This window comes from Monodelphis domestica, chromosome 7, assembly GCF_027887165.1.
Source record: "Monodelphis domestica isolate mMonDom1 chromosome 7, mMonDom1.pri, whole genome shotgun sequence".
Taxonomy (NCBI): Eukaryota; Metazoa; Chordata; class Mammalia; order Didelphimorphia; family Didelphidae; genus Monodelphis; species Monodelphis domestica.
The window spans coordinates 170,770,209-170,790,822 of NC_077233.1; the positions used below are offsets into that span (position 1 = coordinate 170,770,209).

General features: G+C 40.0%; 1 protein-coding gene across 6 annotated transcripts in view; it reads left to right on the top strand.

Moving 5' to 3' along the window:
• The window catches only part of LOC100028308 (phospholipid-transporting ATPase FetA-like), a 266,846-nt gene that overhangs the window by 240,194 nt on the left and 6,038 nt on the right, over positions 1 to 20,614 (top strand). For all 6 annotated transcript variants that reach the window (XM_056806042.1, XM_007498811.3, XM_016424035.2 and 3 more), the window contains 7 exons: positions 12,188 to 12,293; positions 12,852 to 12,999; positions 13,537 to 13,720; positions 14,817 to 15,040; positions 16,154 to 16,237; positions 19,861 to 20,106; positions 20,261 to 20,399. In XM_056806042.1, coding sequence (XP_056662020.1) covers positions 12,188 to 12,293; positions 12,852 to 12,999; positions 13,537 to 13,720; positions 14,817 to 15,040; positions 16,154 to 16,237; positions 19,861 to 20,106; positions 20,261 to 20,399 — 1,131 coding nt within the window. The remainder of the gene's footprint in view (positions 1 to 12,187; positions 12,294 to 12,851; positions 13,000 to 13,536; positions 13,721 to 14,816; positions 15,041 to 16,153; positions 16,238 to 19,860; positions 20,107 to 20,260; positions 20,400 to 20,614) is intronic.

Genomic DNA, 20,614 nt, shown 5'->3' on the forward strand with positions numbered 1-20,614 from the left:
CAGCACAATAGTATTCCATCACCATCATATACCACAATTTGTTCATCCATTCCCCAATCAAGGGACACCCCCTCATTTTCCAAATTTTAATACCACAAAAAGCCCAGCAATAAATATTTTTGTGCAAAGAGATCCTTGCCCAGATTTTTTTTTATCTCTTTGGGATATAAACCCAGTAGTGGTATTGCTGGACCAAAGGGTATGCATTCTTGTAAGGTTCTTTGAGCATAATTCCAAATTATTCTCCAGAATGATTAGATCAATTCACAACTCCACCAGCAATGCATTAGCTCATCACATACTTTTTGGATAATTAAAAACTTGACAAATTATGAGGCTGTTTTTTTTTAAGATTAATGGTTTACTCTTCCCAAAGCAGAGCTTTCATTTGGAAAAAAAAAATAGACTCAGCATTCTGCATTTCTGGCTCAGCCAAGACATTTTCTTAAATAGGTAGGAACTCATGAATAAAAGGGCTTCAGGAAAGTCAGCTTAGGATAGTGATGGTGAACTTTTAGAGAGGTAGGTGATATAAGAAATGTCACCAGATGCATGGGGAGGGGGGAAGGGAACAGCCCAGCCCCACATCCCTCTGGCTTTCTAGGAACAAACTCTGGTGAACTCTGTGCTGGGGCAAAGCCTACGTGCCCTCTCTAGCATAGGTTCACTACCATGGACCTAGGAGGTATAAGAGGTGTTCAAGGATAGATTTATGAAGTCAAAAAGGAAAACTATTCTAGTGACCAGGAAATATAGGATTTGTCCAAAGATACCAATGTAGATGCCCAAAGAACTCACCAAACAATTTAGGTTTTAAAAAGAAATGTACAGATGATGGGAGCAAAGCCAAGGAACAGAGTGGAAATAGAGGAATATGCACAGTCCTATAAAAATGGAAGGAATACTACAGTTTAGAATGCTGATGCTGGTGAAGGAAGCTAATGACAACAAAAGTTCAGGTTTTCATTTTGCTATATTGGAAGAAAGGAGCCAATCAAAGAAGGGATAGGGCCTTTTATAACTGACAAGAGAGACAAACCAATGCTGCTCGTTTTTTATTTTGTTCCTGTTTTCTCTGCAAAGAAGGTTGACCTTTACACTGGGAATGACTGAGCAAAAATAACTAACAGGGAGTTAATATCCAAGAAAAAAGATTAATACTGTATTCCTGTGTTTTAGTTACAAATCTGTCAGAAAGAATTTTATTCAATTTATCTTAATTCTAAACCTAAGTACCCCAAAGAGATAATAAGGAAAAAGACATGTACAAAATATTCATAGCTGCACTCTTTGTGGTGGCAAAAAATTGGAAAATGTGGGGATGCCCTTCAATTGGGACATGGCTGAACAAATTGTGGTATCTGTTGGTGATAGAATACTATTGTGCTCAAAGGAATAATAAAGTGGAGGAATTTCATGGGGACTGGAACAACCTCCAGGAAGTGATACAGAGTGAGAGGAGCAGAACCAGGAGAACATTGTACACAGAGACTGATACACTGTGGCACAATCGAACGTAATGGACTTAGCCATTAGTGTCAATGCAATGATCCTGAACAACTTAGAGGAATCTATGAGAAAAAACATTATCCACATTCAGAGGAAAAACTGTGGAAGTAGGAACACAGAAGAAAAACAACTGCTTGAATACATGGGTCAAGGGGATATGGCTGGGAATGTAGACTCTAAATGAACATCCTAATGCAAACACCAACAACATGGAAATAGGTTCTGATCAAGGACACATGTAATACCCAGTGGAATTGCGCATCGGCAGCGGGAAAGGGGAGGGGAGGAAGGGAAATAATGTGATTCTTGTAACCAAGGAATAATGTTCTGAATTGACTAAATAAATTAGTTCAAAGAAAAAATAAATAAACCTAACTAACTTATAGAGATGGCCAAGCTGGTATTTTCCCCAAGTTGTACTCCATTTATGCCTTTTAAGACATGTTTATCCCAAGATGATTTGAGGTGACATATGAATCTTGAACAAGTTAAAAACTAAAACATGTTAAAATATAGTTTAGGGTTAACATTCCAGAAAAATAACCACTACCTAATTCCTGTCTGAACCACTATCCTCTAAGATATCTTAGTATTAGCTCCCAGTGATCAATATGCAATCTTTCCTAAATAACAGAAGAGAGATTTCTCTTGGGTTGTTACAGGCTCTTTGCTTCAGGGAATAGAGGAGACAAATATCTAAACAAGTCAAGAGTTAAGAAATCACCTTTAATCATCTCTAAGAGGAAGACCTTGGTTTTTGTTTTATCTATTTCCCTAAAAGAAAACATTTGGAAAGGGTTTTTAGACTAGAGGAAATATTATTTCTTTAATATTTTCAGTTGAAATGAAAATGTTTTAATGTGCTTCCACAATAAATAAAAAAATAATGAGAGCACCTAGCCACTTTTGATGAATTTAAGTCACCTGGTTGAGATAAATTATATCCTTGATGTGACTTGTGAAAGCTGAAATAACTGAGAAAAAATAGTTCTTGAGCTTCTAAGCAAATGAATTTAGTAAGCAATTTATGCCAATTGCAAAACAAATTGGGACCAGACCTCCTCAACTTGGCACTGGACCCTAAAAACTAGGAAAGACATTGTTATGCATTAAAAGAAACAACAGGATATAAATCAGGATACAAGAGTAAGTAATCTGATTTTTAATTGGAGGAAAGATTAAGGGCTCTCTGAGTTGGGAGGGGAAAATTGAATGGGTACAGTTCCCTGAAATCAGAAAAAAAAAAAGTTGCCCCACTCCCTCTCAGTGTTGGAATTCAATCAAAGGAATAAGGAAGCAGTGACTGATTAACCAGTATGAGGCCAGCTTTTCGGGTAAGACATATGACTGCTTAAAATGTATAATTGTAAGAAAATTTCTTGCATCTATCTTTGGATCTGACTGGGTTTCTGGTCAATATAACTTCGGTCCTTAGTTAAGGGTCTCTAAGCAAGAAGTATAGGTGGCTCAACTTCTCAATTATACAAGGTTAGGTTGAAGCAATGCAATAAAGTTTTCTTACAATTCCCATACTTGAATAAAGTTTTCTCACAAGGCAGAATGTGGATTAGACCCATAACTGAATAAAAAGGAAACTGAATAGATCCAGAACTGAGCCACAAGATAGAATTAGTATGGTTCATTCAATTCTCACATTGGATAAAGAAAGAATTGCCAGATGTGGCTATTAAGCTGTTATCAGTAATATATGAAATATGGAACATATGAGCAGTATCAAAAGATTTGGGAAGAACAAATATCTCAGTTTTCACAAAAGGAAAAATATCAGAATCTGAAAACTTTAGACTAATGAACTTAATTTTTATTCTTTTTTTACACTATAAAGTTATTTTACTTTACCAATTACATATAATAACAATTTTTCATATAAGTTTTCTGAAGTCATATGATCCAAAGTGTTTTCCTCTCTCTCCCTTCTCTCCCCCTTTCCATAGCTGGTAAGTATTTTGATCTGGGTTATATATATATATGTATTGTCACATGAAATATATTTCCATATTGTTCATTTTTGTAAGAGAACACCTACATAAAATCAAAACCCCAAAACAAAAACTGTAATAGAGAGTTATTCTGGTGGTAAAAAGAGAGAGAAAGAATGGAGACCTCCCCTCTCAAAGCAGGGTCCAGGAGAGACAGCTGCTGTTTAACTTGGCTAAGGGGGGGGGAGGAATGAATCAATAGTTCCCCTCTTCAACCTCCCCTCAGCTATGACTGCTCACCCAAACTGCCTCTTGACTTCCCTCTAATACTATGATATATAGAACTTCCCTTCTCAGAGAGAGAGAAGTTTCTCTCCCTATCAAGCTGGAACTGTTTCCCCACTCACCCTAGAATCAGTTGGGGAAGATAACAAACTTTATTCTAACTGATTAATTAGGGATAAGACAGGGAAATGGCTGCAGGAAGAGTTTGTGAGGAAAGAGGGGAAAAAGGTGTCCCTATTCTAGCCATCCCTTCCTCCCTCCTCAAGTTGGGGAACTCAGGCCTTGGCAGCCTTGGGCCCCTGAGAGATTCAGGCTTGGATGGTCCTGGTCTTGGCCCAAAGCACCAGGAACTGTGAGGTGATCTTGTCAGCTGCTTTGTGTCTTCTCAAGCTGGCCATTTCAGTTTGGAATTGGGGGGGGGAGGAGTGGGGAATGCCCAGTCACCAGGAGAAAGATGTAATCTGTTCTCAGGAGCAAGTCTTGCCCAGACCTTTTCCTCAGGCTGTCTCAGGACTGAGAGAGCTAACTGCCTCTCCCACAGAATCTCCTGCTCTCTTAAGATTCCAGAATCTCTCCTGAGGCCCTTCCCCCATTGTGGCTGAGGCTCCAGCAATTTCCCAGACTGTAACTCCAGTTCTTGGATTTGAAACCTCTATCACAAAACCCAAGTAAACTAAAGGGGAAAAATCGTATGATTTAGTCTATATTCCTTGACTTCAGCAATTCTTTCTCTGAAGGTGAATAACATTCTTTGTTATAAGTCCCTCAGAATCTTCCTGGATCAGTCTTTTACAGAAAGATTTCTCAGTCTTTCACAATTGATCACTCCACAATATTGCTGTTACTATGAACAATGTTTCCCCAGTTCTGCTTATTTCACTCTGCATCAGTTCATATAGGTTAGTGACGGTGAATCTTTTAGAGGCAGAGTGCCAGGCTCTGCCCTACCCCACCCCCTAGACTGAGTGCCATACTCCACCACACCTAGCCATATATGGCCCCTCCAGAGACTGAGTGCTACCCCCACTAACCTCAGACAGGAGAGGGTGGAAGCACTTCCATTGGGCTGCTGTGCAGAGGGATGGGTGATAAAGAGGCCCATGTGGAAATGGGAAGGGGAGTGATTCGAGCACTCTACTCCCCTCCAGCTCTGCCACCTATGTATTCCCATTGGGCTGTGGGTTGAGGGATATAAAAAAATGTCAAGCATGGTGGAGACGGGAAAGAGAGCAGCTCTGCCTTTCTACCTTTTCTAATAACAAACTTTAGTGGGGGGGGGGGGGGGGGTAGCTCATGTGTGTGAATTTTAAAAGTCTCCATCTTGGTCTAGCACCCAAAAATTGTGCACACCCACACTACACGGGCATGTGCTAGTTAATGACAAATCAGAAATAACTAACTGCCCACCTGGGCTGTCCTAAGCCAAGCTAGAGCCAACCATTGGCATTTGTGAGACACAGGAAGTGAGGTAGGGAACAGCCTCTGGAATTCGCTCACTTCCTGTGGAGAGAGCGAGAGGGAGTTGGTGTTAGGAGCTTGGACAGGGAGGACGCCGCAGACAGCTTTCCTTCAGAGCGGTCACGTGAGTTAAGGACTGATTCTTTCCACCTGGGCCCTTTGGGCCTAGAACTCCCTCTGCCTTGGTCAGAGGTTGAGTAGCCCCTTTCCCTTTTCTCTTCTCTCCTTCTCTCCCTCTCCTTTCCCTACTCCCAGTGTGATTAAACCTCCATAAACTCCATTCTGACTTGAGTGTTTCATTTTAGGAATTTCATAAGTAAATTCCTTGGCGGCCATTGTTCAATATTACATAAATCCTGTAGCCACAATTTTAACCAATTACAGTGCTCATAACCTCTCCCAGAAGCCTAAAATTTCCTCCATTACATGTGCCCACAGAAAGAGCTCTGTATGCCATCTTTGTCACCTGTGCCATAAGTTTGCCATCATTGATATGGGTCTTTCCAGCTCTTTCTGATGTCATCCTCTTCATCATTTCTTATAGCACAATAGTATTCCATCACCATTACATAGCACAATTTGTTCAGCTATTCCCCAATTGATAAGCATCCCCCCAATTTCCAATTCTTTGCTACTACAGAAAGAACAGCTTTAAGTATTTTTGTACAAGTCTTTTCCCCTTTTTAAAAAAATCTCTTAGTAGTGATATTACTGGATCAAAGGGTATGCATTGTTTTATAGCCCTTTGGACATAGTTCCAAATTGCATTAATGTACCAATTTTGTCACTTCCTTCCAACATTTATCACTTTCCTTTGCTGTCATATTGGCCAAACTGATAGGTGTGAGATGGACCTCAGAGTTGTTTTAATTTGCATTTCTCTAATCAAGAGTGATTTAGAATGTTTTTATATGACTACCCAGTTTGTTGTTTCCCTTCTAATCTTGGTTATATTGGGTTTGTTTGTACAAAAAAAATTAATTTAATATAATCAAAATTATTCGTTTTACATCTTACAATGTTCTCTATTTTTTGTTTGGTCATAAATTCTTCCTTTTTCCATAGACATGACTATGTTCCCATATTTTACTTATGTTATCAACCTTTATGTCTATATCATGTACCCCTTTTGACCTTATCTTGTACAGGGAGTGAGATATTGATCTATACCTAGTTTCTGCCATATTGTTTTCCAGTGTTCCAAGCAGTTTTTTGTCATATAGTAAATTCTTATCCCAAAAGGTGGGACCTTTGGGATAATCAAATGCTAGATTACCCCAATCTATTCCATTGTCCCACCCTTCTATTTCTTATCCAGTACTAGACTGTTTTGGTGATTATTGCTTTATTATATAGTTTGAGATTTTGTACTGCTGGGCCACTGTCATTCACATCTTTTTTTTTCATTAATTCATTTATTTACTAATTAATTTATATTCTTGGCCTTTTGATCTTCCAGATGAATTTTGTTACAATTTTTTTCTAGTTCTAATAACTAATTTTTGGTGGTTTGATTGCTATGGCACTGAATAAGTAAATTAATTTAGGTAGAATTGTCCATTCTGTTATATTAGCTCAGCCTACCTATGAGCATTTTAATGATTTTCCATTTGTTTAGATCTGGGGGGGGTGACAAAAAGCAAAATACTGGTGAGGAGGAATAGTGAAAGGGAATCGAGCACTCACCCATTAAATGGAAACAGCAGACTGCATTTAAAACCAGAATCCTACTATATGTTGTTTACAAGAAACACATTTGAGGCAGGGTGACACACACAAATTGAAGGTAAAAGGCTGGAGCAAAATTTATTATGTATCATCTAAAGCTAAGTAGATTCCCAAGTATTTTATACTATCTAGAGTTATTTTAAATGGAATTTCTTTCTGTCTCTTGTTGCTGGACTTTGTTGGCAATACATAGAAATGCTAATGATTTATGTGGGGGCTGCATTTTGTATCTTATAACTTTGCTAAAGTTAGTTATTTCAACTAGGTTTTTTTTGTTTGTTTTTTTGGTGATTCTCTAGGATTCTTTAAGTATACTATCATATCTGCAATAAATGATAGTTTAGTTTACTCATTGCCCACTTTAAAACTCTTTCCATTTCTTTTTCTTATTGCTAAAGCTAGCCTTGTGTAATGAAGGGGGTAAAGGGATGGAGTCCCCCACCACTGAGTTGAGGACCAGAGTGTGGTAGAGATGAAATAGGGCTGAAGGGTGGAGGGAGAGGATAGATAGTTTCAACCCTCTCCTTCCTCAATAAACCCACACTAGCTGTCTTCAGGGTTACTGACTACTTTTCTTCAGAGGCAGGGCTCAAGTAAATCCAGGACTAAACAGTTTCCTCTGCCTTGGGGAGGAAATTTCTCCCCAAAGCTTCTGGTCCCTCTCCCTGAATATTATGAGCAGACATTAGATCTGTAGAACAGCTATGTATTTGAGGAACAAAGAATGGGTAAGGTAAGTGAGATTGAGGGATAAGGTATTGGGAAAATGGGAAACAGGAAGTCCCTAAAACCTAACAATTGAACCCCTTCTCCCCAAATTCTGCAGGGTCAGCCTGACCCTCTGGGGTCAATCGTGAGAGCTGTCTTGACTTCTAACTGTCCTAGTTATAATATGAAGATCAAGAGCTATTTTGGAGGGATGGAGAGGAAATCTTCCTGGGGTGGATAGCTTTATATCCAAAGTCCTATCCACTCCTGTTGTCTTCCACTGAATTCAGGGGGTCTGGATTCCCAGAAGGATGACAAGGACTCAGAGGTGCTTTCAGAGCAACCTTTCTGAAGGGCTTCCCAAAGAGGGAAGTGAAGTTAACGGCTTGGATCTTCTCTGTTCTTTCTCTGGAATTCTCTTGTTTCTCTTGCCCTTCCCCCACTTGTCTTGTTCCTCTGGCAGCTTGAGTCTAAGTTTCCTCTCTTACACTTTCTAGTGCAATATTAAGTAATAGTGATAATAATGGGTATCCTTGCTTCATCCCAATCTTATTGGGAAGGCTTATAACTTATCCTCATTGCAGATGATACTTGCTGATGGTTTTAGATAGATACTACTTAAAAGAATGACCCATTTATTCCTATGCTTTCTAGTGTTTTTAATAGGAATAGGTACTGTATTTTGTGGGAGATTTTTTTCTTCAACTATTGAGATAATCATGTTATTTATGTAAGTTTTGTTACTAAATATGGTGAATTATGCTGATAGTTTTCCTAATATTAACCCAATCTTGCATTCATGGTATGCATCCCACCTGGTCATAGTGACTGATCCTTGTGATATATTGCTGTAGTCTCTTTGCTAGTATTGTACTTATGATTTTTACATTGATATCCATTATGGAAATTGATGTATAATTTTCTTTCTCTGTTTTTTCTCTTCCTAGTTTAGATATCAGCACCATATTTGTGCCATAGAATTTGGTAGGATTCCTTCATTGCCTGTCTTGCTAAATAGTTTATATGGTATTGGGATTAATTGTTCTTTGAATGGTTGTTAGAATTCACTTGTGAATCCATCTGGCCCTGGGGATGTTTTCTTAGGGAGTTGATTGATAGTTTGTTTAATTTCTTTTCCTGAGATGGTATTATTTAAGTATTCTATTTCCTCTTTTGTTAATCTGAGCAATTTATATTTTTGTAAACATTCATCTATTTCATCTAGATTGTCAGTTTTATTGTCATATAGTTGGACAAAAATAGCTTCTAATGATTGCTTTAATTTTCTCTTCAGTGGTGGTGAGGTTAACCCTTTTCATTTTTTATACTGGTGATTTAATTTTCTTTTTTTAATCACATTAACCAATGCCCTTATTTTATTTGTTTTTTCATAAAACCAACTCCTAGTCTTACTTATTAGGTCAGTAGTTTTTTTTGCTTTCAATTTTATTAGTTTCTCCTTTTATTTTTAGGATTACTGAGTTAATCTTTAATTGGGAATTTTTATTTTTTTAATTTGTCTTTCCATGGACCCTTATTGATTATAATTTTTATTGTATTATGAGCTGAAAAAGGATGAATTTAGAATTTCTGCTTTTGTGTTTTTGGTTGTGAGATTTTTTGTGCCCTAGTACATGTTCAATTTTTATGTATGTACCATATGCTGCTGAAAAGAAGGTATATTTCTTTTTATTCCCATTCAGTTTTCTCTAGAAATCTACTTAATCTGACTTCTATAAAATTTAATTCACTACCTTACTTCTTTCTTATTTATTTTTCTATTAGATTTGTCTAATTTAAAGAAGGGAAGGATGGGGTTACCCACTAGTATAGTTTTACTATTTCCTCCTTAAGCTCATTTAATTTTTCCTTTAAAAATTTGTAGGCTATACCATTTGGTGCATATATGATAAGTACTGATATAACTTTATTGTCTATAGTACATTTTGTCAAGATGTAATTTCCTTCCTTATCTCTTTTAATTAGATCTATTTTTACTTAAGCTTTGTCTGAGATCATGATTGCTACACCTGCTTTTTTTACTTCAGCTTAAACATAATAGATTCTGTTCTGTCCCCTTACCTTTACTTTGTATGTTTCTCTGTGCCTCAAATGTGTTTCTTATAAACAACATAGAATCAGGACTCCAAAGAATCTTGACAGGTTATAGCATTGGACTGAATATAAAAAGATCTGATTCAGTAGGAATAAATATAAATTTTCACACTTAGAGAAAAAAAAGCAGTTTAAAAGATATGAGATGGGAGACGTATGGGTAGCAGTTGTTCTAAAAAAAATTCAGGGGGGAGGCAGCTTGGTGGCTTAGTGGATTGAGAGTCAGGCCTAGAGACAGGAGGTTCTAGATTCAAATGTGACTTCAGACACTTCCTAGCTGTGTGACCCTGGGCAAGTCACTTAACCCCTATTGCCTAGCCCTTACCACTCTTCTGCCTTAGAACTAATACTAACTATTAGAACTAACACAGTATTAATTTTAAGATGGAAGGTAAGGGTTTTAAAAAAATACAGGGGGTGGGTGCCATCTAGTTAACACAGTGGATAGAGTGCCAAGCCTGGAGTTGGGAGGATCTGGGTTCAAACCTGACCTCAGATACTTTATAGGTGTGTTACTCTTGGCAAGTTACTTAACCCTAATTGCCTAGCCTTTACCACTCTTCTGCCTTGGGACTAATATTTAGTATTGATTCTAAGACATTAGATAAAGGGTTTTTTAAAAATATATCTGGGAGTTTACGTGACCTAAAAAGCTAGCAGCATGAGATGACGGGCAAAAAGCTAATTTTAGTCTTGGAATGCATTAAGAAGGACATAGCTTCCAGGCAGAAGGAAGTGATTCCCTTCTTAGACATCTTCATGCACATGCTGGATGACCACTTGTTGGGTATGTTATATAAAGGTTCCCATCATGAATGAATTGGGCTAGGTTGCTGCTGGTGTTGCCCCCGGCTTTCAAATTCTGTGATATGGGTGATATTCAGACACAAAGCCCTTAGTGTCACAAAAAAGCAATTCCAACTTGCTCATCAAGATAGGACATTTTTTTATAATCTTAGAAAACCAAAACCAAATGAGCATGACAAAGTTTACTGAGAAAACAAGGAACAGAATTAGGAGACAGATGAGGATATAAAGTGCTAGAAAGGTCAAGAAGGCTCTGGGGGTGATGATAGCAAGTTACCTTTTTCCTCTTCTGTTTGGATCCAGTGTTCTTTCTAATAGGAATGCATGGCCAAGTTAGCAGTGCCTGGTCTTCTCATAACCTTCTGCAAGAATGCCAGGCTCTCTAGAATCACAATAGTAATTATGCAGGGTTAGGCCATGTCATTTGTACTCTGCTCAAGCACCTTCAGCTGGGTGTTTTGTTTTGTTTTGTTTTTTGAATCTGGATTTGTGATTTAATTGGGGGTACAGAACTCTCAGGGTGAAAAAATCTCTCCATGGATTCACTTGAACAACTTACCTATAATAGTCTTAAAGGATTACATGGAGGACAAGTTACATCAGTAAGTGAAAGTAATATGTCTAGGGTTAAATAGCTAGTATGTGTCAGAGAGAATAGGCTTGCTCGCTGTTCCCTATACTACAGTATTGGAAAGTGCCCTGGGACCTGCAAAATAAACAATTTGTTGATTGTCTTTTAGGACTCTTGGCAAGTACCACTTTTCTCTCTCTTACAACTTCCTAAAACATTCTTTGCCATTGACAGCCCAGTTTTTCTTCACTGTGCCATGAGTATGCATACTCCTGTTTACCTTTGCTAATCATGTTCCCCTTGCTTAGAATGCCTCCCCTTTCCATCTTTTCAGGTCCAATTCTAAATCCTGTTTCTCCATGAAACCAACTGTTCAAATTCACTGAGACCCATCCTTCCTTGAATTCCTAAAACACCTATTGTGTATACCACATAATATAGCACTTTATTATTCTCTTATTGTTTCTGATTAGATTTGGCTCCTCAAATGAATGTGGGGAAAGAAAAAATGCTCCCCAGAACAAGAACCTTATATGACACCCTATAGCACTTAACCTACCTTTAACCTAAATGATAGGTGTCCAGTAAGTACTGATTGAAATACTGAGCTGGAGTCAGGAGGACTTGGATTCAAATGTGGCCTCAGACATGTTCTGGCTATGTGATCCTGGGCAAGTCATTTTTTGCCTAACCCTTGCCACTCTTCTGTTTTAGAACTGATACTAAGACAGAAGGTAAAGGTTTAAAAAAATACTGGGTTGAGAGGCAGACTACAAATACTACTATAGGATTTTAGAAAAGGGAAAAACCAGAACAGGCTTAAGCAATCAGGGAAGGCTTCATGGAAAATATCTAATAGCTAATTCAACCATTTGGTTGATGGCATTTGGTCATTATCTACAGGTAATATTGTCTAAAAGTCAGGGAATAATGAATAAGGTCTGAGCTGTGATGGGAGTAATTGGCCAAGCATGGACCTGGCTTGATCATTGAATAAGGTGGGATATCTCCCTCAGTACCTTCCATGTATCCCTATTTATAATCATTACATATTCCCCTTTTCTAGAGACTGCTGTGAGCATTGGCTATTCCTGCAATATGCTAACTGATGATATGGATGACATGTTCGTTATAGATGCCAAGGAGAGTAGCATGGTCCTGAAGCAGCTCAGGTACTGACAGGAGGGCAGCCCCAATACCACTTCCATCCTATGGCCAGATCCTGGGTCAGCCCAGCAAAATGGCATTTACAGGTTCTGTCTTCCTTCTGTGTGACATTCCTTAAATGTAGGGCCTGGGAAAGGTGAGGCTGGGAAAAACCTTTTGGCAGAAAGAGGACAAAAAAAGTGAAGAAGAGGAAGAATAGGCTGTTGAGAAGAATATGAAAAAGAAAATGGGCATAGTGGTCTCTGGGGTCACCTAGATACTGAGAAAATGAGGTGATATGGAGGACTGGGAAGACCTACTGCAGAGGCTGGGGAAGTTTGAACATCTGGAAGAATATGAAGGGCTATGGGATAGAAGAGGAAAAAATAAGTTCTTAGGACATGAGAGGATAGTTGGCATGTTGTGGGGACTGGTAGAGACGAAGGGCTTGTAAAAAATAGATATTGGTGGCCAAGCATGGGTTTAGGATTGGTTTGGGTCCTTGAATCTTGAAGGAACTCTTGCCATTCCAGAGAGGACATATAGACAGATAATAGACCTGACTAACCATTCTTAACTTTTAGGTCAGCAAGAAGGGTGATGAAACCTGACTCTTTTTTGAGGACAGACCCAGTAACTAAACTCATCTCCCAATCAGAAAAAAAGAACTTCATCTTGCCTGAAGAAGTGCCCAATGGTAGCTACGGCCTAATCATCGATGGCCACAGTCTGGTGGGCAATGGGAAGCTGTGACCCCTTTCATTTTCATTCAGGAAGCCCATTTAGGAACCTGTTACCATATACACACCCTTATCCTTCCAGAGCAGAAGTAATTGTGGGAACTCAGAATAGCATTCTTTGAGAATATCTTCCATCAGAGAATGGGTGAGAAAAAGCTGAGAATAGACTTCTTCACATCCAAAGCCTCTACATCTACTGTGGCCCCCATGTCCTTAAGAGTTTCAGGCAGAATATATTTCTCTAGGAAGGCAGCTGCATCTGAGAGACAACCCATTGGTTTCACCCTGAATAGGATTCTGGGACATCTTTTTCCATGGGTTGGCCCAGAACATAGAGGGAACATAGACCCTTCCTTGTGTCTCATTCTATGTTCAAAGGCAGATCAGAGCTTGGATTATCATACTGAGTGTGTTTAATGGAGCCCCTTATGTGCCAAGGGTTGTACTATCATAAGGGGACATAAAAAATGTAGGGGCCAGGGATTTATTAAGTAACCTAGTGAATGAATGTGTATATTTGGGGCCACAGGCTTATGCCCTGGAGGAAGACATGGAGTTGGAGCTACTAAGGACAGCTTGCATGTGCAAATCCGTGATCTGCTGCCGTGTGACACCTCTACAGAAGGCCCAAATGGTGGAACTAGTGAAGAAATACAAGAACATGGTGACACTAGCCATCGGTGATGGAGCCAATGATATCAGTATGATCAAAGGCAAGTGACATCTGGGGAGGCAGGCTGCCCTTTATCACCACTCTTCAAGTAGTACTAACATAGGAAGTGGTGGCACCTGATCTAAACTTTGAAGGAAGACAGGTAATCTGAAAGAGAAGAGTGCCTTGTTGGCATGGGGAATGACTTGTGTAGGTGCATGCAGATGGAAAGTGAAATGTCAAGTATGAGGTATAGCTAGTGATAAAACGTCAGGGGAGTAATATGAAATAAGCCTGAAAAGGGAAGTGAAAGCCAAATTGTGAGGAGACTTGAAGGCTTGTGAAGATTGTGAAGACCAGGCTAGGAAATTTGTATTTTATCCTAGAAGCAATAGGAAGCACCCAAAGGTTTCTCAGCTGCCAAATCACATAAGCAAATCCGTGCCTTTTAACTGATAAGACAGTATGGAACAGAAATGAAGAGAAAATTCAATGAATTCCTGTTGGGAAGAAGGAAATTAAGCTTCTCCAGAAACTGACATTTCAGGGTTTTTGATTGACTAGAGGAAAATATCTACACATCTATAGAGGAGCTTAAAAGTTTTCTTAACTCCCACTGGGAAAAATCTGCATTTAAAAAAAAAAGAAAGAAAATGATCTGCATGCATCAAATAAGTTGTTCTTCAACTATACCAGAGGCATTTTTATTGATGGTTCATTAAATAAACTTAGCTTAGGGGGCAGCTAGGTGGCTGTGGATTGAGAGACAGGCCTAGAGACAGGCGGTTCTAGATTCAAATGTGACTTCAGACACTTCCTAGCTGTGTGACCCTGGGCAAGTCACTTAACCCCCATTGCCTAGCCTTTACCATTCTTCTGCTTTGGAACCAACACACAGCATTGATTCTAAGACGGAAGTTAAAGGTTATTATAAATAAATAAATAAACTTAGCTTAGTAGAGGGGTCAAACCCTAGATTTTCTGACTGTCAAGTATAGCACTCTACTGAGTATGCCACACCCTATCAGTAGGTAGACTAGAAGTGCCAAATGGGTTCAGATGAGGGCCATTTTTTTAGTCCTCTTCTCTACCCTGATCCAGCCTAAGGTCCTGGGAATAGGTGCTATAGCTGAAGAATTGCCTGGATTTCATTGCAGCTGCCCACATTGGGGTGGGCATCAGTGGCCAGGAGGGAATGCAAGCCGTGCTTGCCAGTGACTTCTCCTTTGCCCAGTTCCGGTTTCTGCAGCGCCTGCTCTTGGTCCATGGTCGTTGGTCCTATATCCGGATGTGCAAATTCCTCTGCTATTTCTTCTATAAGAACTTTGCCTTTACACTAGTGCACTTCTGGTACGCCTTCTTCTCCGGCTTCTCTGCAGAGGTAGGTCAGGCACCAATATCACAGTACTCCCAGACATGCCTTCAGCCAGATCAAGACAGATGCTAATGTGGACTCTGACCTGTGGGCTTAACTCTTAGTTCAGTTACCAATATTGCCATGGCTACCCTAATTCCCATACCACCACCCCCAAGCTATTTACTGCCTGTTCCTTACTCTCATCTTCTTTATATTTGCAACTGAAATGTTTCTGACTCTGGGAATTTCCAGAAAAACCCCTATGAAGACCCTGGGATACAGCAGGCAGGGCTTTTGGGGATGGGTAGGAGAGGAAGATGTATTAGGTCATTCAGCCCTGGACACTCCCAACATGATGTTCCATGTTCTGAGAAAGCTAGATCAGAATATGGTCTTCCCACATCTTCATTACTACCTCAGAAACTTTGAGACTATCCCTGGAGGAACCTTGTTGAATTGATAGATCAGGAATGGCCTTAAGAGAGGACTTAAAATTCAGGCAGGAGCACCATCCTTTTTGCTGCTTCTAGTGGCTACTCCTCCCCAACCCCCTTCCAAAGACAAATGGATAGAGATTTAGAAATGGCCCAGGGAGAAAGAGGAACTGCATCAGCAACCATTTACATGGGTTGTATTGAATTTGGGAGCACTGGAAAAAGGAGAAGCGCCCAACTCCAGACTGCCAAAGATCTCTAAAGACCTTTCCTACATTGCCGCCGCCACCACCACTTGAACTCCCTACCCCAAAAGCAAAAAGCCTCATAATATTCCCTTATTCCCAGACAGACAAAAGCTTGGATGCTCTCAGGAAAATCTATATGTAGTCTACCAGTTTCTCCTAGTAGTTTCTGAAGTAATGAAAAGCCAACCTGCCTTCTACCTTTAACATGGCTACTTCCCAGGCAATGGAATGAAACCCTCAGTTTGGGCAGGATCTTGTCTGGAAAGCTGAGGTGAAAAAACCTATATCAGGAATTGACTGCCCAATCAATAACTGAAAGGCTAGACTGTGCAAAGACCAATATAGCCAAGTCATACCCTAAAGATGGAACTGCCCCTAGGCTTGTAGGGAGAAGAGAAGAACCATAGGAGATATGGAAGGCGGAGTTAATCTGATTTCTCTCTGGTACTCTGCAGACGGTTTTTGATGAATGGTTCATAGCTTTCTACAACTTGTTCTACACATCCCTCCCTGTCCTGGCTTTGAGCCTCTTTGACCAGGTAAGACCCCAGGCACATTCCCCAGTCAATACCAGGTCCCCCCAACCATAGCCAGAACTAGAAAGGGCAAAGAGGTGGTATCTCGGGTGAGTGAGGCCAAGCAAGATCTGTAGTAGCTGGAGGTAAGCTTCTAAATAGTCATGTAAACTGATTTTTTTCTAAAATGAATGATTTTAAATGCAGTGCAGGGAGCTGGAAGAACTTGATAGTTAATCTTTTCATAAAAGGAAAAATTTTTCTATAAAGTAAGAATCACTACAGTACACAATTAGAAGGAAACATGGAAATTATGATATATTATAACTGAGTACACAAGTGCTATGGGGATATAGTGTAGAAAGCAAGTAAGGTTAATGAGAAAAGACTTCCTGAAGGAAGAGGTTTCAAAGGGGGAGGATGTGGATTAGGGGGAAGGAGAGGTGGAAAATGTCCCATACTTCTGCTATTCCATTCTGTCTATAACATTGTCCTACTCCCCAGAAAAGAGTCAGTTTGACCGGAGTAGAGAATCATGTGAGGAAAATAAAGATGAGATGGGATGAGGCAGAAAGGACTGAATGAGAGACCTTGAAAAATAGTCTGAGAAATTTGGATTTGTTATACTTTGGCCAGAAATTCCTTTCTGGAACTCCTTGGAAAACTGGAAATTCTAGTGTGAAGACTTGCTTCAGAAGTAGAACGCCACTAACCCTAAGCAATAGGGATTGAACCAGAACTTCTATAAGAGAATCACAAACATATACAGGGAGAGGCAATATGGAGTGAGAAAAAGAGCACCTGACTTGGGATTCTTAGAGCCCTGGGTTTGAATCCCACCTTCTACACTTATTAGCCATAGGAAAATTACCTCACCTCAGAGCTTCAGCTTCTTCATCTATAAAATAGAGATAACAATACATAGAATTCCCATCTACTGTGAGGAAAGCAAACTTGAAAGTACTGTATAACTGGGCTTGAAGAAAGATTCCTGGAGCCTTGGGGCTTCATTAGCATATATGATAATGAAGAGAGTGCTGTATTTAGAGTCTAAGAGTTGAAATCCCAATCCCTTTACTTTGCCAGCTTCTTCAGCTGGGCAGCAAGAAATTCTAGGATCCTATGTCAGCCTTAGTCCCCATTAGTCTTGTGTTAGTCAAGACTAACCAAGGCTGAAGTTTTCATTGAATGGTCTAGAATTAGAAAATGACACTGACTCAGAGGTGTTTTCAGAAATTCTGTCTTCCTCTGACTGAGCTACTGGGCCACTTGGGGGTCACAGCAGAAGGGAAGAGGTCTCTGCAGACCCGCTTTGGGGACAATAAGACCTGCCCTGTTGAGTTTTTTCAAGAGCCTTTACATACATTCCTTTATTTGATATGCCCAACAACTCTCTCTAAGATAGGCAGGGAAAGGAGGAATGATTTTCTTTTTTTTTCCTTTTTAATTTATTTAATTAATTAATTTATACTATTTTCCCTTGGTTACATGATTCATGTTCTTTCCCTCTCATAGCCAACAAGCAATTCCACTAAGACCTATTTCCATATTATTAATGTTTGCAATAGAGTGATAATTTAGAGTCTACATCCCCAGTCATATCTCCAATGAACCATGTGATCAAGGAAATGTTTTTCTTCTGTGTTTCTACTCTGAGAGTCTTTTTCTGGATATGGATAGTGTGACAAGGAAATCACTTTTAAAAGACTGATATATATTAATTTAAGGTCGCCAAGGAATTCAGCTATGTAATTCCTAAATGAAAACTCAAGTCAGCCGTCAACCTTTTATAGAGTTTAATTACAGACAGGAGGAAGAAAGGAATTAGAGAGAGAGAGAGAGAGAGGGAGAGAGAAAGGGGAGAGAAGGGAATAGGGCTTAAATACCCCTTCTGTTTAGGCTGGGCCAAAAGGCCCAAGCCCTTAGATAGCTGGGGCAAAGAAAAGAGATCAGTCCCTATTACTCACGTGACCAAAATGGAGAAACAGTCTCAGAGGCCCCCACCTTCAGCTTCCTTCAGAGCAAGCTTCCCAGAGCACCTCTCCAAACATCCAGAGCCAAAACTCTCCAACCACCCCCCCAGTCCTCAGACCCCCCCTATCTTTAAGGAAACCATCCAAGTTCCCTCCCCTCAGTTCTCACATCTACCAATCACTGTCCATCAATTTCCCTGTGCCAATGATGGCTCTAGCTTAACCCAGGACCGCCCAGAGGTCTGTGGCTTTGCACATGTCTGTTGGAGGTCATATTCTCAAATAATTAAATTTTGATCTATGCTGCAGCCCTTCCTAAATCCTGTTAGGACTGAGTGGGGTGGAAATTGTATTTTCCAAGACCTGGTTCTGTCATTCCAAGTATCTCTATTGTATCAATTCTAAAATCAATCATGACTCAAAGAAATTCCTGTTCTGTGCTTAAGCATAGGTCAAAGCCCTTTCCATTGTTCAGCAAAAGGTTTCTGTCCTAAAGTAATCTTAAGAAGGGAGGAGAAGGAACCTCCCATGCCAATGGGGTTCACATTCCAATACACTTATCAGTAAGAAATTTTCCAAGTATGAAATTTCCCAATGGTGAAATTTCCAACATTTATAAGTCTAAGAAATTTTAAGGTTTACAATAGCTTCTTTCTCATAAGTCTCAGAATTGTCCTGGATCATTACACTGCTGCTAGTAGAGAAGTCCATTACGTTCAATTGTACCACAGTGTCTCAGTCTCTGTGTACAATGTTCTCCTAGTTCTGCTCCTTTCGGTCTGCATCACTTCCTGGAAGTTGTTCCAGTCCCCATGGAATTCCTCCAGTTCATTATTACTTTGAGCACAATAGTATTCCATCACCAACACATACCACAATTTGTTCAGCCATTCCCCAATTGAAGGGCATCCCTTCATTTTCCAGTTTTTTTTGCCACCACAAAGAGTGCAGCTATGAATATTCTTGTACAAGTCTTTTTCCTTATCTCTTTGGGGTACAAACCCAGCAATGCTATGGTTGGATCAAAGAGCAGACAAGCTTTTAAAGCCCTTTGGGCATAAAGGAATAATTATTCTTATCTAATCATTTTCTAACTATAGAGATATAGAAACTCAAGCTCAGATGGATGAATGATCTTGGATTTTTGTCCAAGATTGCATAACTAGTGATTAGGTGGATAGGATAGATAGGAACTCAGCTTCTGGCTCCTACAGCAGCAGTTGTGTACTCCAGCTACTAAGACTAGATTGCTTCATCCAGTTAGATGAATTCAAAACTGAAGTGATATTTGAACCTGAGACCATCCTACCTCAATTACCACCTTTCCCCCAACCTGACTCCTTTAGAGTCAATTTGACTCTACATTGAACTTCAGAATGATCAGAGAACCTATGGGGACTATTCTGTTTTCTTGTTCCTGCTTACTCAAATTCTCCTTAAAAAAGAATTCTTAGTGTTGTGATTTAAAGGAGTCTTTGGGGTAGGGGGAGGGGTGTCTTGTCCCTGAAGTGTATATCCCTGGGCCCTAAGTGGTAATATCCCTCTAGGTAGAAATGCACCTTGGTTGGGAGGGATAAGGGAGCCTTTCTTCAGCCCTGGAAAGTAAACAGGAAAGAAGATTAGGGCCTAGTAAGGTGGTTCCTTACTTTCTTTGCTTCAAATCCATTCTTCCAGGATGTGAATGACTTATGGAGCCTCCGATTCCCTGAGCTATACTACCCTGGCCAAAACAACCTCTACTTCAACAAGAAGGAATTTGTGAAGTATTTAATATATGCCATCTACACCTCCTTTGTGTTGTTCTTCATCCCCTTCGGGACTACTTACAACTCAGTACGAAGTAATGGGAAGGACTTCTCTGACTACCAGTCTTTTACACTGATAATCCAGACCTCCCTTCTCGTGGTGGTGACTGTGCAGGTGTGGTGGTGAAAGTGGACAGAAGGAAGGGAAGAAGGGAAACTTACAGGCAGGGGAGGGAGGAGTAAGGGTACCAACTGAAGGAGATTTGGGCAAGGGGCCAGTCTACAGTGAGGGAAGGAAAGGAGCTGACCTTTAGGTGGATGATTTTCAGGTGGGTCTGGAGACAACCTACTGGACAGCTGTGAACCAATTCTTCATTTGGGGTAGCCTGGCTATGTACTTCAGCATCATGTTCCTCCTTTACAGTGATGGCCTGTTTCTGCTCTTCCCTCAGACATTCCAGTTCATGGGTGAGCCTGGGTAGAGCTGGGATGGGACTTGGAGTAGGCCTTCAATTTCATGGGGAAAGAGGCTCAAGGCTCCACCTAATTGGGATATAGGGTTTCATTGTAATAGTTTTGAATCCTGGGCCAGCTCTTGTTCCATTTCTCCAACAAACCCAAGACTGGCCAGTTTATTCCTTCTGATCAGTTTTTCCTCCTCTGAATCCCTCTGTAGAAAGGAA